The sequence below is a fragment of the Atta colombica genome, unplaced genomic scaffold (assembly GCF_001594045.1).
Source record: "Atta colombica isolate Treedump-2 unplaced genomic scaffold, Acol1.0 scaffold12, whole genome shotgun sequence".
Taxonomy (NCBI): domain Eukaryota; kingdom Metazoa; phylum Arthropoda; class Insecta; order Hymenoptera; family Formicidae; genus Atta; species Atta colombica.
In genome coordinates, this window is record NW_017259206.1 from 3,650,953 (window position 1) to 3,665,875 (window position 14,923).

The 14,923-nt window shown below is 37.8% G+C and overlaps 1 protein-coding gene across 4 annotated transcripts in view; it reads left to right on the plus strand.

Moving 5' to 3' along the window:
* The window catches only part of LOC108694458, a 38,067-nt gene that overhangs the window by 16,871 nt on the left and 6,273 nt on the right, over nt 1-14,923 (plus strand). For all 4 annotated transcript variants that reach the window (XM_018203975.1, XM_018203978.1, XM_018203976.1 and 1 more), the window contains 9 exons: nt 6,986-7,128; nt 7,597-7,864; nt 8,544-8,687; nt 9,068-9,250; nt 11,377-11,652; nt 11,748-11,918; nt 12,333-12,519; nt 13,733-13,999; nt 14,588-14,865. In XM_018203975.1, coding sequence (XP_018059464.1) covers nt 6,986-7,128; nt 7,597-7,864; nt 8,544-8,687; nt 9,068-9,250; nt 11,377-11,652; nt 11,748-11,918; nt 12,333-12,519; nt 13,733-13,999; nt 14,588-14,865 — 1,917 coding nt within the window. The remainder of the gene's footprint in view (nt 1-6,985; nt 7,129-7,596; nt 7,865-8,543; nt 8,688-9,067; nt 9,251-11,376; nt 11,653-11,747; nt 11,919-12,332; nt 12,520-13,732; nt 14,000-14,587; nt 14,866-14,923) is intronic.

Consider the following 14,923-nt stretch of genomic DNA (forward strand, 5'->3'; position numbering starts at 1 on the left):
AATAATTTAAGAAACTCCATTTCATGAAATTATTCAAATTTAATTATAGAAATCTAATTAAACTTATAGAGTGTAATTAAAGTCATAAAACTTAATCTTATTGCGAGATAATACTCTTTACTATCTGAAATAATTTAAAGGACTCCATTACAAGAAATTATTCAAATTTTACGTTACATTCTACAAGAAAGAGAAAGATTCAGAAAAGATTTCCTATTTCGGGAAATGTATTAGTAGCTCTCTCGAAATATAACAATCTCTCGTAAAGGTCGAGGGCTTTTGCGGCACTTTGTGCGCAAAGACACGCGTCTAAGGGTTAATAGGTCGCGCCGAGATTAGCGGGCCGAGCGAGAGTAAATAAGAATCGAGCACCTCTGCATCGTTGCACAAGTCGAGTAGCAGCTTGCGCCAACAGGTGCATGCGCAAAACGCGCGCAAATCTTTCATGACTTTGATTCTTCAGCGTCGTTTTTCGTCCCGTCACGGTCGCGTTAGTGACGCAGTTGCGAATCAAAAAGATCATAGATTGATGAGCGATGCGATCGATTAGCACGTATCTAATTCAACCATCCACACGTATAAATCAAATGGACCGTATTGTCCCGATACGAAAGACGATACGCTCCACTGGCGGTACCGACATTTCTTATCGCCTTCCGCTGCGAGGAACTATGTTGTAAAATTCAATAAAACTTCACGTCGCTCGCATGCGCGCCAACCCATTATACATAATCCGCGTAGGATTATTTTTTTTTTATACCCTTCTCCTTGATTCCCTTTACAGCGACGAAAACGAAATACACGACGGTAAACGCGAATAAAAGATCCAAGTATAGATAAAAGCCAAAGATCGGCGCATCGCGCATTCGGTCGTCCTTGGAAAATGTTTAATACGTCAATGCGATCAAAACATAAAAATTGAACATTAATTGCCTGTTCTCTTTTCTAATTATATTTTTACTTTGCTTAAAGACGGGAATCTTACAGAAAATCATTTTATTTTAATTATGGGAAATTTAAGAAAATATATTAAAGGGGGTTTAATAGAAAAAAGTATCGAAATTAATTTTACAAAACTTGAAATTTTATGATAATCTTTTAGAGAAAATTGCAAAGTGATAGGTAAAAGCAGAATAGCATCGAATCGAAAAGCTTCTCATATAACCGCTTAAAGTTTCTCGCCGCCATCCTTGACGTCCGGAAATAAATTCGTTCGAGGACACGGCTCCAGAAAAGTAACCCAGCTGCCTCTGGAGGAGATAGTATTCAAGGAAGAAGTAGGGGAATTGACCTCCATTTATTGAAATTCGTTCGAGCTCTCGATTCTCCCTCGAATCGAATACTCGTCATTGGGACAGTGGTAACAATCATCGCGTAGCAACTTGGCTGTCAACGTCGATCAGTGCAACGTGTCGTATTTTCCTTTCGCCTGTTTCTCTCCCTCGTTCATCTCCGATGATGCATACCACCCCTTTCGCTCGTACCTCGTTTCGCCTCCGAAGTGTAGCTCTCCCACCTCACATCGCGGGCACTACTACCGACATCCCCGTGCCAACTACCCTTCCCTTCTACGGCATCCCACTCCTGCTATCACAGCTTTCTCCGCTCCTCCTCGCCTCCACTCGTTCCTGCAATCCCCCTTCGACCACCACAAGGACCGAGGTATTGATTCCCCTCGCGGTAGTAGCTCCTCTTCCCTGTTCTCCAGCGACAGTCCGGAGCGAAGCGCGTTCGCGACTGCGAACTTGGTGACATCCGCGCGTAAGCGAGAAAGAGAGGAAGGAGAAAAGAGAAAAAAAGCAAGCGAGAGAGAGAAAGATAAAGAAATAAAAATAAAAGAGTTCCCTACATCCCAAGAAGTGCAACTTGTTCGCTTAAACTGATTGCGATCGGTACCAACATCGGTCGCGAGACCTAACTGTTTCCAGCGGTGACAAAACTCCGCGGCGATGACGAGAGTCCTCGGTCGCGAGCTCGCATGCAAGAGGGCCCATCGATCGACGGGCGCGTATTAACGACTACGCATTAGTAGCTCGAGGACGAGCGAGCGACCTCGTGGAGAACGCGACGCAGGCACGACGCAGCTTCTTCTCCCTCCACCGCGGCTCGCACCCGCTACCGGGACGCGCTTGGAGAGTGCGGCGCCCGCTGATGCGCCGATGCGCGGGCGCCGGAAGTCGCCGAGCCGCGCGCGGTACACGTCCCCGGACACGTCGGCAGCGGCGCCAACGACTCTCGATAGCCCGCTGGAGAACGCGATGAGGACGCGCGTTCTCGTGTAAACGACAGTTCCGATCACGTAAATCACATCTGATCCGTCTTCGGCAACGAATCCACCGCCCCCGCAGAGAGAGAGAGAGAGAGAGAGAGAGAGAGAGAGAGAGGGAGAAGGAGAGAGTATTCTCGTGAAGACTTCCATTCTTTTGTGCGATCATCAAGTGCGAGATTGTAAACGTTTCACGATGGCGCGTCATCTTGAAGTGATGACAAAATCCTCAAGGGATTCTCCGCATTGACACGGGCTGAAAGTGCAGCTATCACTCGGGACTTCCGGTTGAACTCGACAGGGAGAGTAACACCAGAGAAGTTCTCCAGAAGTTCTCTCGAAGAATTGAAACCAATTCCCAAAAGCGAAAGAAGGATTCTCGCAGGACGTTGGGTTTTGACGACGAATCTTCGCATTATGCGGATCGGAAATTAAGCTGCAGCGCGCCGCTGATCGCTCCTTCAGGAACTCGCGCGTACCGAATTTGCGGTCGCACGTGCGAGATCGACGAGAAGCGGTCGCTACGTGCCGGCGCGTCTCGACGATGGCAACATCGTCACTGGGTACCTGGAACCTCTTCTCCCCTCGCGTCAATGATCAGGCTGATTTCCGTCGTGGAATAACTTCCGGAGAATATAGGTCGATCGGCGAATGACTGACTTCAGCTTATCGATATAAAAGCTACGCGAGGGGAGAGACTTTACTAGATAGATTGCGTGAAAGAAGATATATCCGAAAAGGGGAGCAGAGATCAGATAAGGTGTCAGAGTTTATTCGAGAGTAGTATCCGAGAAGTGATCAGTTAAAGATTGAAATAATATATTTAAAATGAAATTGAAGGTTAGATAAGGAGCGGTTGAGGGAGTGTACGATGGTTTACAGCGCATTTTTCCGCGAGAGAGGAGAAAATCGATGCTTTGAGAGGATACCTATAGCAATGTGTGGAAAAGGAGGGAAATCAGCTGGAGAGGAGCAAGGATCAACATTCAGAGAGAATATCTATATGTATACCTAAATACAGAACGAGAGAGTATTTTTCTATGGATAGTTCGTTTCTATTATATAAAGAAAAGAGAAAGAGAGAGAGATAGAAAATATTCTATATATATTATCAATCATCCCCCGTCGTGAAGACGAGAGTTGGAGTGGCGTCGTTCACGATCGTCCGGCCGTCGAGGACGACGATACCTCCCGCTGCGCCCTTCTTACTTAAGGGAGGAATTCATGTGAATTCTAGTGCAGGAATTCCTCTGCGTATAAGTACCTGCGAACACCCGCGGCGGATCTTTTGCCGCGTTCTTCGTGCGTCATAGCCCACCCTTTGAATTCTCGAGATAGTTAGATCGCACGTAGTCACAAAGTTAACGTTAGGGAGTCTCTCTCTAAGTCGTGATTGATTTTAACAGTGCAAAAGACGTTTGCCTTAAAACAGAGGACTTTATTGAAAAATTCGAGGAAATTTCGAATTCTTTGAATATATAAATTCATCATAAACTCGACGAATTCGAGTAGACCTGATGAACTCAATCAACTTTCGGAATGTATACCGGTTGTTTACATTTTATTCGTCGTGCACATTTATGATCGGCGTACCGATTGAGTATTGGATTTTGCGAGCTATAATTCCGGTGAGCAGCTGGCGCGTATACAATATTTAATTGCAAAAGAGAACTTTAACGAAGACATCGACTTGAACTTCGAGGTTCATTAAGATCGCGGAAATACAAAGCGATTCTCGACACCACCGAGCTTACGCATCGCGACAATCGATCGTACGAGAATATCTCATCGAGCCTTCCACGTGAATGTTTTCTTCTGCCATCCGCGAGACAATAATGACACCGCCGGAGGAGGAACGAGACGCCGTGACTGGCGACGATCGGAAATCTGAGGATTCCGTCCGACGGTCATCCCTCTTCTAAACACCACCGCGGGTTCCGCGTCTCTTCCTCGTTCATTCACCGCCGATTGCGAACGACGAATGATGGTAGAGCCGAGATGGTCGATCAAGTGTACGAATAGCACTCTGGACTTGCTGGATCCGAGCGACGATTACATAGATCTGAAGACGCAGCATCGACGACGTTGTTGGAAATATTTTTGCTGGTGTCGCAGGCATACGATCAGCGTGATATGCATTAACGAGTCGCGCAAGCTGTACTGGTTCAACTGCCGTAACGTGCAGGAAAAGGTGACTTACGGCTCGGGCGAGGGATACTATCACAAATTACTGCGGCTGGTGAACGGTGCGCTCAACGCCTGGGCGCAACGCTACATCGACGGCCTGAGCGTGGCACGTCGCGAGATTATGTTGAGGATCAACGGCAGCGCGGAGAACAACATGAAGCTGTTAAAGGAGGGCTGTTACTGCCACTACCATCCGCATATGACGGCGGACGCGTGCAACGCCGATTTTCTCAGAAGAGTCGTAAGTTTCTGGGCCGACGAGAGCCTCAGGGGGATACGCGAGAGGCTCCGCGGCATGATGAATATTACGAAAAAGGTAGAGGACACGAATCGCGAATCTCTTTATATCTCTTCTGGAAGGAATGTTTCTCGATATTGTATATGTCCCCAGATATATATATATTAATATATATATATAGATATAGATATTTTCCCCGGTATTGCGACGATCGCATCAGGATATCGCTCGTATTATTGGCATGTGCTTCGGCCAGAGAAGCGAGAGAGTAGAAAGGACACCAGTCCACCGACTACGCCGTTTCCGTTGGACTTTCGTTCGTCGACCCCCTGACTACTCGCACTCATTCTCGCACTCGATATTGCATCTCATTTTCATCTCGCCATCACAATAATTATATATGTACAAACTAGAAAAAAATTATACGTTACTCCAAAAGCGTTACATTCGCGATAGGAATTAATAAAAAATCTTGAACGCGATAAATGAGCGAAAATAACGAGGGGATGGACAGCGAAAGCAGTGGAATTATTATTAGCACTTTGCATTTGCGACGCGGCTGTCTTTTATTGTAACGCGAGTAAAGTAGAGTATTTGGCATGTAACGCCTACGATAGTTCATGAAAATGATATTCTTGTGCAATTAAAAGGGCTTGTAAGCGAGCCTCGCTAAAGTTGCATCGATACTAGTTGCCATCTTCGAGTAGCATGCGCTAAATAAAGCTATAAGAACTCTTTGCATCTCCACTGCAAATTGTTGGTAATGCGAATGTCATCCTTCTTAATTTGATATCCTTTTATTTATAGCCTGACATAATTATAATAATATTGATTAATAATTAATAATTGATATCTATATTTATCCGTATTTAATTTAAAAAAGATTTAAGTTTTATATATATATATAGGGTCCGATAATTATTCTAACGGAATTCGTGGATATGTAGAGCGAACTAAACTGAGACGGAAAGTCTTTTACCATTTTGCAATTTTCGCAGTAATTAACAATTTTTAGCAATATTAATTGCTAAAAATTGTCGAAAATTGGTCTTTAATAATTTTTTATTAAAATACTATCAATTTTACAGAAATATCGAAAGAGACAAAAATTGTTTATTTCCTTCTCATAGAATTCTACGAATTTTTTCAGAATTTTTTATCAACTTTTTAGTACTGCATTTTCTTATTTTTATTAACATGGAGAAAATATGGTATTAAAAAATTCTAAAAAAAATTCTGAAAAAATTCTAAAAACATTCTTAGAGCTTTATGAGAAGGCAAACAATTTTCATTTTTTGCAGTTTTTCTGTAAAGTAATAGTATTTGAGTAAAAAATTATTAAAGATCAATTTTCAGCAATTTTTAGCAATTAATATCTTGTTAACTATTGCGAAAATTGCATAATAAATTGTATAATAAAAATTCAATCAAATAACCGAAATGAAATAACAATTAGATTACGAATTAAATTATTTAAATAACAATTATGATAAACAATCGTCTTGACTTCTATTCGACTTTTTTATGATAAACAAATAACTTTAATCAAATAATTTTAATTATATAATTTCAGTAAATTGCATTGTGCGATAATAATAATAATAATATTTGAGAAAATATAACATTTTTAATAAATCAGTAAATTAAATTAAATTAAATTAAAATAAATATAATGTAAATAGTATTATATATACATATATATAAAACACAGTCCCTATATTTGGAATTCCTAATTGCACTTTTAGATAGAAAAAGAATTCTCGATGAATGTATATATAAAGCATCCTATCATTGTCAGTAATCTCTAGATCTTATCTCTGCATATATTTAATCATAATCCTTTATCAATATCACCTTATTTCACGATCGCACATTACATTTTTTCTATGCACATTTTTTGTCTTTTATACATGACATATATTTCTTTTTCATATTACATATATACGGACGATTCTATTCTTTATAGAAGTTTATTATTAGATAATGATTAATAATTATACTTATTTTATATTAAAAACACTATTATATATATTTACTGTTTTTAATATTCAAAATAGTAACTTTTAGTATTAAATTAGCAATATTAAATCAGATTTTTGTAAGGAATGTCGAAAATATAACATTAAAATTTTATAAATTTATATTTTCTTATAAAGTGCAAATGTAAAAAAAATTTAAAAAGAACGAGAAATAATTGATTATAAATTTGACGCGGAGTCGTTCGTATTTGTCTCGATTTTCACAATGATAAGCGCACTTATCGCAGCTAAAGTAAAATCTAACGTATTTTCCAGATGTCGGACGATGATAGAATGTCCCTCACCACTGCCGTCAGCGATGACGACGACGGCGAGAGTGCTATAAATTCGCCCTATCGGAAGCAGACCGGCACGGCTGCAGCTTCGTTCAATTGCACCGGTGCAGTTCGGAAGGCAGGGTACGTCTCTCATACTTGTTTATTTTTTAAAAATAATGAGCCTTGAGAATCTGTATATAGATATCTCGCATAACATGACACAGATATATGAAGGCCACAAACGGACATCAATCTAAGTCCGTTTTTTGTTCAGTTTCTAGAATATCAGATCGGAGAATATTAAGATAATGACAGATATTTATACAAAAATTATCTCCTTTCGTTTATAAATTGATTCAAATTAACATAAATATGAATATACATACGAATAAACGATGAAAATTTTTACATAATAAACATTTATTATTATGATATTATTCGATTAAAAATCCGGTAATCTCATAATAAATGTAATTTGATGGGACAAACGAAAATAATAGAGACAACAATATAATATAATATATAAAGTTGTTTTTTTAATGTAATATAATTTTAATAAATTTAAATATAAGAAAAATAAAAAAGATGACAATGCTTCGGAATTTCTAGATTTCTCAGCGTGAAGAAATGGTTGTTGCGCAAGAAGCATCAGATCGAGCTAGCTAAAAAGAGAGGCTGGAGGGGTTATTGGGTCTGTTTGAAGGGCACCACTCTCCTCTTCTATCCCTGCGATTCACAGGAGAGTAGGGCCATGGAGGCAGCACCTAAACATCTGATCATCGTCGACGGTGCGATCATGCAGCCGATTCCCGAACATCCAAAGAAAGATTACATATTTTGCTTGAGCACCGCATTTGGGGACGCCTATCTGTTCCAGGTAACAAAATTTTAACGCGACTTTGCCGTAATCTGTAAAAAGAAACATATAAATAGTAAAGGAAATATTATAACTCGCAGATATATATTGAAAAGATTTTTCCGTAATGAAATATCCTCTACTTTTTAAATTTTTAATAGTAGAGAACTAATTAAATTAAAATGAAAGATGAAAACTAGACTTATACATAACCAACCTAATTCAATTTGTACATAGTTTTGCTGTTTTTATGTACGAACTTCTTAATCACTCCCCTCCTCCCCGTCGAATATTATTGTAGATAGTATGCCAATTAAACTTGCCAAGTAAGACTGTCGTAGAGAGTCTATAGAGATTATACACGGTAAATTATTGGAAAGTCAAAGCGAACAATTATGCCGCCTCAGTTTGATCTCCGCACTTTAGTAGCTTTCGGGAGTGCATTAACCGCGCGAATTGCTAACTAGGTGTATTTAATTAACCGTCTCACGAACTCATTCCCGGGTCACGCAACACGGCGAACTTTTAATAGTCCACTGCCGCTACTTTAAAGCTTGCCACGACTTTAAATCACTTGGAAGCGTGAGCGACATCGCGAGCGACGATCGATTAGCTGGGCGAAATTTGCCGAGGCCGGAGAGGAATCGAAGGTCCGAATTCTGATTCAGTGAAGAAAACATGGTGTTCGTTTTGTGTTTAGGCGCCGTGTCAAGTGGAGCTGGAGAACTGGGTGAATAGTATTCACTCGGCGTGCGCCGCCGCGTTCGCGCGTCATCGTGGCAAAACCGGCACGCTGCACCTGCTGCAGGAGGAGATTTTCCGTCTGGAAAAGGCGATCGAATCGGTACATAGAAAAAATTGACTGATGTAATTCTGTCAAACTCAGCTTATTCTATAGAAGCATCAAAAGTTTAGAGAAAAGTGATAAAAAGAAGTTTATGAAAGAAAAGAACTATTTATTGAATGTGGGAGAAAATCTTGCAATTTTTTTATTGTCAACTTATTATCAATTTATTAAAGAAAGTTTTTACAAGTTTTACAAGTTTATAAGACAGATTAAATATTTTTAATTATAACCATTTATGTTTCTTTTTTATCATGTTGCTTTTATTTTAAAACTTGATATAATTTTTAATAAAAAGAAAGGAGAGAGAGAGAGAGAGAGAGAGAGAGAGAGAGAGAGAGAGAGAAAAGTAGGTCAATAATCATATTGATTATTTGTAGGACCACAAGATGAAGCATATGGCGGATCTTCAGCAATCAGTGGTTTCTGATGTCGACACCAAACAGCAGATCAACAATCAAATAGTACAATGGGAGGAGAATCTGGAGCGGCTCCACTGCGAGCAATTTCGCCTGCGGTGCTACATGGCCAGTTTGCAAAGTGGCGAACTGCCCAATCCGAAGGTAAGCACGAACTTCATTGAAACGTCAGCTCCGAATGCAATATAGAATATTAACGTTTTAAACTGGTATCAAAGGTACTGCATTATTATACCAACTTGTACTAGATATCCAAATAACATTTATGTTGCATAAGATGGAGACGTCTTTTAGATGTCTTATGTCTAAAAGATATCTAAAAGATATCTTTTAGATATCTTATGCAACATGCATGTTACCTGGGTACGATTACTTTGATAAAGAAAAATCTCACATTTTATATCTCTCATATTTACAAATCTCGTATTTTACATCTTTCACATTTTACATTTCTAAAATATACACATACATGCTATGATTATTCAATAATTTTTTTTTATTGTAATACAATAATATTTTCTTGCATATAATTGTATTTGAAAATGTTGCACTCATCAATATTTATAATAATAGAAAATACTTTGAATATTTATATTCCGTAAGAATATATATATGCCTCGTTATATTTCTCTCACAATTTTGTGAATAAATTAATGAATCTATATGAAAATCAATATTTCATAAATATTCTTCATTCGCGATATATTTTTTCCGATTTAAATATATTAGCTTGCACAGTTTAAATATATTCGCTTTCATGCAAGTGTTCCTCGCAAAAAAGAATTCAGAGAATTGTCGAATTAATTCTTGCCCATATATATGGAAAGAACAAATTTATTGAAATATCTATAAATTTAGTTAAATACAGATCTGAAAATAATTTCATTGTACCATCAAAATATAAAATTATAAGTAGAAAAGTCACAAACTTGATAAGCAATGCGTTGTAAACAACTTTGACATTTTAACAATTAGTTTGAGCGTTCTACTTTTTATTATGCTTTGAACGTCATACTTTGTAATTATTTTGCAAACAAGATTATTCTCAGATCTATTTTCCCAGCAAGGAATGATTGATCGATTATCTTCGAATTGATGCGATTTAATGTCATATCGACGTTAAATCGATGTCAATTCAACCAATCATTTCTGGCTAGGTTAAATTTTTTAATACTTCAACAAATCGTTCTTTCCGCGCATATACGCGAGTTCTCGTCATTCGTTATCCAATGCTACGATGCGGAACGGACATATTACGTTCAATTCCAATCGCAATCGAACAGAACGCTGTGATCTGGTTGTAAACTTTTGCCGTTTTCGCGCAAAAGCTGGTTCTCTCTCTCGACTTCTCACTGAAAAACAATATTACGCGCTGCAATCTCTCTGCGTGGGTTGCTGCAATTGCTTGAAAAAAAAAAATCATCTCTTTCGTTTCCCGCAGCATATACGCAATCAGGATTCGTTAGAGGTCCATCTGCGTCGCACTCATCTAATTTGCACCATTCGTTATGAGTGATATCGATCGTCAAGAGGGAGAGAGAAAGAGGGAAAACCAGGTGGCCAGGCAATATCCGATAAATTAACGTTTTCACGATCGTAAAGCGATTTCATTGACAGTGATAATTCATAATCAGCAACTGCAAATTGTATTGGAATAGACAATATTTTATGGAAGGACAGTTTATTCTTTTTATGGCTTTTTTTTTAAAGAGGATATATTTCCGAATGACAACCAGCGCTTTTGAATCTCTTTACATTATTTGAAAAGTCTCTTAAACCTATAATATCATTTTTTAATAGTTCTTCTTGCAAGAAAGCACATTTCTCCGAATAACCATTCTATGTTATCTGTGAGAAATCTCTTAACACGTTCCGTGCGGAGCCAATTAAGTGACTTGATCACAACGCTGTTGATTACTCACAGTTTTGTTTGCATTTGTTAAATAACATTTATTTCATAATGATTAAAAAAAATAGAAAAGTTATTATAAAGAAGAAGGTGTAATGTATCATTATAGTATTATATATCATAACTATGTCTTCACGTATGATATAAAAAATAATTTATAATTACATTTCTTTTTATAATCAATATGTCAAATGGCCTAAATGAAAGTTTACTGCGAGTTATCGGTGATTCACGCGGAATGAAATGTGTTAAATCTATAAAAATCCAAGAATTCTTTTTCTTTTCGAAGGCGATAACTTATTATGATAAGTGAGTAGCTTGATCCAAGATTAAATGAGCAATATTCACGTTTCTACCTCAGAGTCTACTGACGCATGTGTCTCGCGCCACAAAGCAAACGTTAAACAAATTGGGCGTGTTCACGGTGTCATCCTTCCACGCGTTTATCTGCGCGCGTAGCCCGTCTCTACTGAATAATTTATTGGCGGGTCGCGGAGCGACGAAGAGACGACCGCCTCTGCTGTCGAGATCGAATAGCGGCTCCAGTAGGCGCTCGCTGCAGATCTCGTCCAGGGACGAGGAGAAGAGCGTGAAGGTGTCCGTGCCGGAAAATCAGGTACGATCGTCAGGACACCGGGTGAGTAGTTAATCGACATTCTATGCTTCCGTTACGCTTAGAGTATAATAAGGATAAGACGAGCACGACCCGGTGTTTCCTGTTTGTTGTTTCAGCTGGTCTCGGTGTTTCTGCGTGACGCTATGACCGTGGAAGAGTTCCTAGCGAGCGCATGCACCAGAAAGAATCTCAATCCGATGGAGCACTTCGTGCGCGTCAAAAAGCGCCGGGATATGGAGGACCATAATTACTTTGTGCCACATAGGACTGATTTGATAGAAACCTATGTAAGTTTGACGGATCGAAATTGGCAAGTTTAAACTGAGTTTTGAGGAAAAAACGATTACGGAAGGTTTAAAGTAAAATGTGCACTAAAAATAATAAAAATAATTAAAAATATCACAATTACTTGGATATAAATGAACAAAAGTTCTAAAAGTTCTTAAGAACGCCCATTTTTTTTAATACAATTTAATATACAAATAAAAAAGTTAGAAACTTCTTTGGAATATAAAACATTATTTCTCAAATAATTGTGTAATTAGATTAATCAAATAGAAAATGGAAATATTTGCGTTAAAAAAGATTGTTTTCCATTTCTTAAATAATCAAGTACTTTATAAAATGAATAAAGTTATTGCGACTTCTAGTGATGATTTCTTATAATGAAAATTTGATGTAACTTTTTTTGCTGCACGCAGTTGCATACGCATGAAATCGTGGAAGTCTGTGCCAAGATTTTATATCAAGTGGAATTGCAAAGAAACACTTTAGAACAAATGTGGGGCTTCTCCGTCGAGGCGGAGCTCATAGAAAACTCCGATAGGCAGGATGAGCTCTGCTGCTACGTTAGTAGAGTGGAAGACAAGAGTGTCGCCATGCAAAACGGTAAGCACCCCTTATCTAGGACAACATCTATCTAAAATAAACGTCCCTCGAGCGCAACGATTAGAAGTTTCGATCGTTACAAGGTCTTTTTATTTCTCCTCTTTATTAGCGATCATTTTTTCTTATTGTCAGCCTCTTTTATATCTAAGCATTGTTGATCTTTTATTATTTGATTAACTTTACGTTATAAAATTTTGAAATAATAAAATTAAAAAAAAATAATAATAATAAAAATTTAATTTAATTAATTATAAAGTTTATATAGCTTTACTACTATAGCTTTAGAATTAGTATTTATTTTTTTATTAGAAGAATTGAAAGAGTAAAGAGAAATTAACAAATTGTGAAATTAATCTGGATAGAATTGTGTTACATTAATGTATCAAACGATTCCGAAGGAATGAAAATGATGTCGTGTTGTAGAAGATTACCTCGCTTATTCACTCTCGATTTTTGCGGATCTTAGAAGATGACTTATGTCAAGGTTCGATTGTATTAATTTTCTTAGACCGCGTCAGCGCCAAGATGTGCAAGGACGCCATTGAAAAATCATCGATTTTCCGCGCATCATCGCTTGCTCGTTGAACAGAGTCTCGTGCTTATGGTTAAATGAAGCGCGTATAATACGTGTAAAAAAAGAAATATGTATAGAATAAAAATATATGTATATATTGCATATATGTGCATACGCCGGGGGTGGGACGATCTTAGGGCCGCAGGCGCGAACAAATCAGAATGACATTTAGCGCCGCCTTTCCGTAAATCCTGTCTAAATTTATCGGGCAGCTTGCTCGTTAAACACGACCGAAGGGAGCGACTTATTATAGTTGCGAAAGATACCGAGCTGAGCGGTTGGATCATCTTCGCAGGCACATCGTGAGGCAGCCGCGAAAAATGTTAGTCGGAATAAAAGATACTTACACTATTTAAAAGATACAGTAGTCGCTATAATTAATGTTTTTATTGCATTGCAAAGTTTTCCTAAGTTTATGAGTGTTGGTGATAAAAATACTTGGACGATTGTCTATAAAGTAAAGTTGTTCTTGTCAACGATGAAGACTGATTATACAATTCCGCTAATCTTCGAACGTTGTCAGCCAACGATATATAAATATTTTATTATTAATGAAAATTTTAAGCTGCAAATATTCTTTTCCACAACATAAATCCTCTTTAGAGAGGATAAATTTTCACATGGCGACTCTGATTTCAGGAATCATTAAAGGCGACGAGATTATGGTAATCAACGGCGCCATCGTGAGTGACCTGGATATGATGTACTTGGAGAGTGTTTTACAGGAGGAGGTGGGTCTCTGTATGATGATGCGATCCTCCAGAACGGAGCCACCAGATCTCACAGGTATTATGCGAGTTACCGATGACATAATTGAGAGCCTGGTCTGTCCGCCGCCGCCTACTGACCCACCAGTAATCAGCGAAGAAATGATTTCCGGTCTGATTGTGCCGGCACCCGGATGGAGTGAGTCCTTTCGTTCTATTCTCCAAGAAATTGTTGCATTAAGGGCTATTTTTATTACTGCTATTACTGAAGATTATACTACTTCTAAAGATGAACCCATTAAATTAATGAGACATGTAAATCATAAAAGTAAATTACGCTGAAGAAAATACGTTGCTTTTGAAACAAAATACATCAAGGCACGCGATTAATTTTTTTATTGCCAAGTGCGGCAATTTATATTTTACTGAAATATAGCGACAGTGAAATAACGAAAATTGTTTTAGATTATTATTGGAAAGTTGATTTTCTGACACAGTAAAAATTAAATCCGTGTAACGTAATAATTAATTAAAAAATGTTTTCGCTTGTTATTATTATTTTTATAAAAAGTTTTATTTCAAATTATATATTGTTTCTGAATAATAAATTATCATAAATTATCATAAATAATAATTATGCGTTACTCTTAATACAACGAAAATCACAAAATCAATAAATTATATAGAAAAAATTATATTATTAATTAATATAATTAATATAATTATTATATCACGAACTTTTGTACATTATGGCATATCTTAATATAACGCGAATTTTATTATGCAGGCAAGGAGAACATTATGCAAGAATGCTCGTCAGCCAGCCACGCAGATAACAAGCAAAGCTCGCGCACAAATTCTTTCGAGATCGAGAATCTTTTGAAAACTGCCGAGCAAGTGACGGTAATTTGTCGTTCTCCAGGTGAGACCAGAAAGTCAAGTCCCACCGGAAGTGTAGTCAGTTCCCACTCACAGGCTCTCACACCAAGCCGGCAGCTAAGCGACGCTGAGAAGCTGAAGAAAGTGATTTTAGAACTGATTGAGACTGAACGGACTTACGTAAAGGTAATAAAAATTGAATATTATAATTTTCATAGATTAATAATTTGTATATATATATATA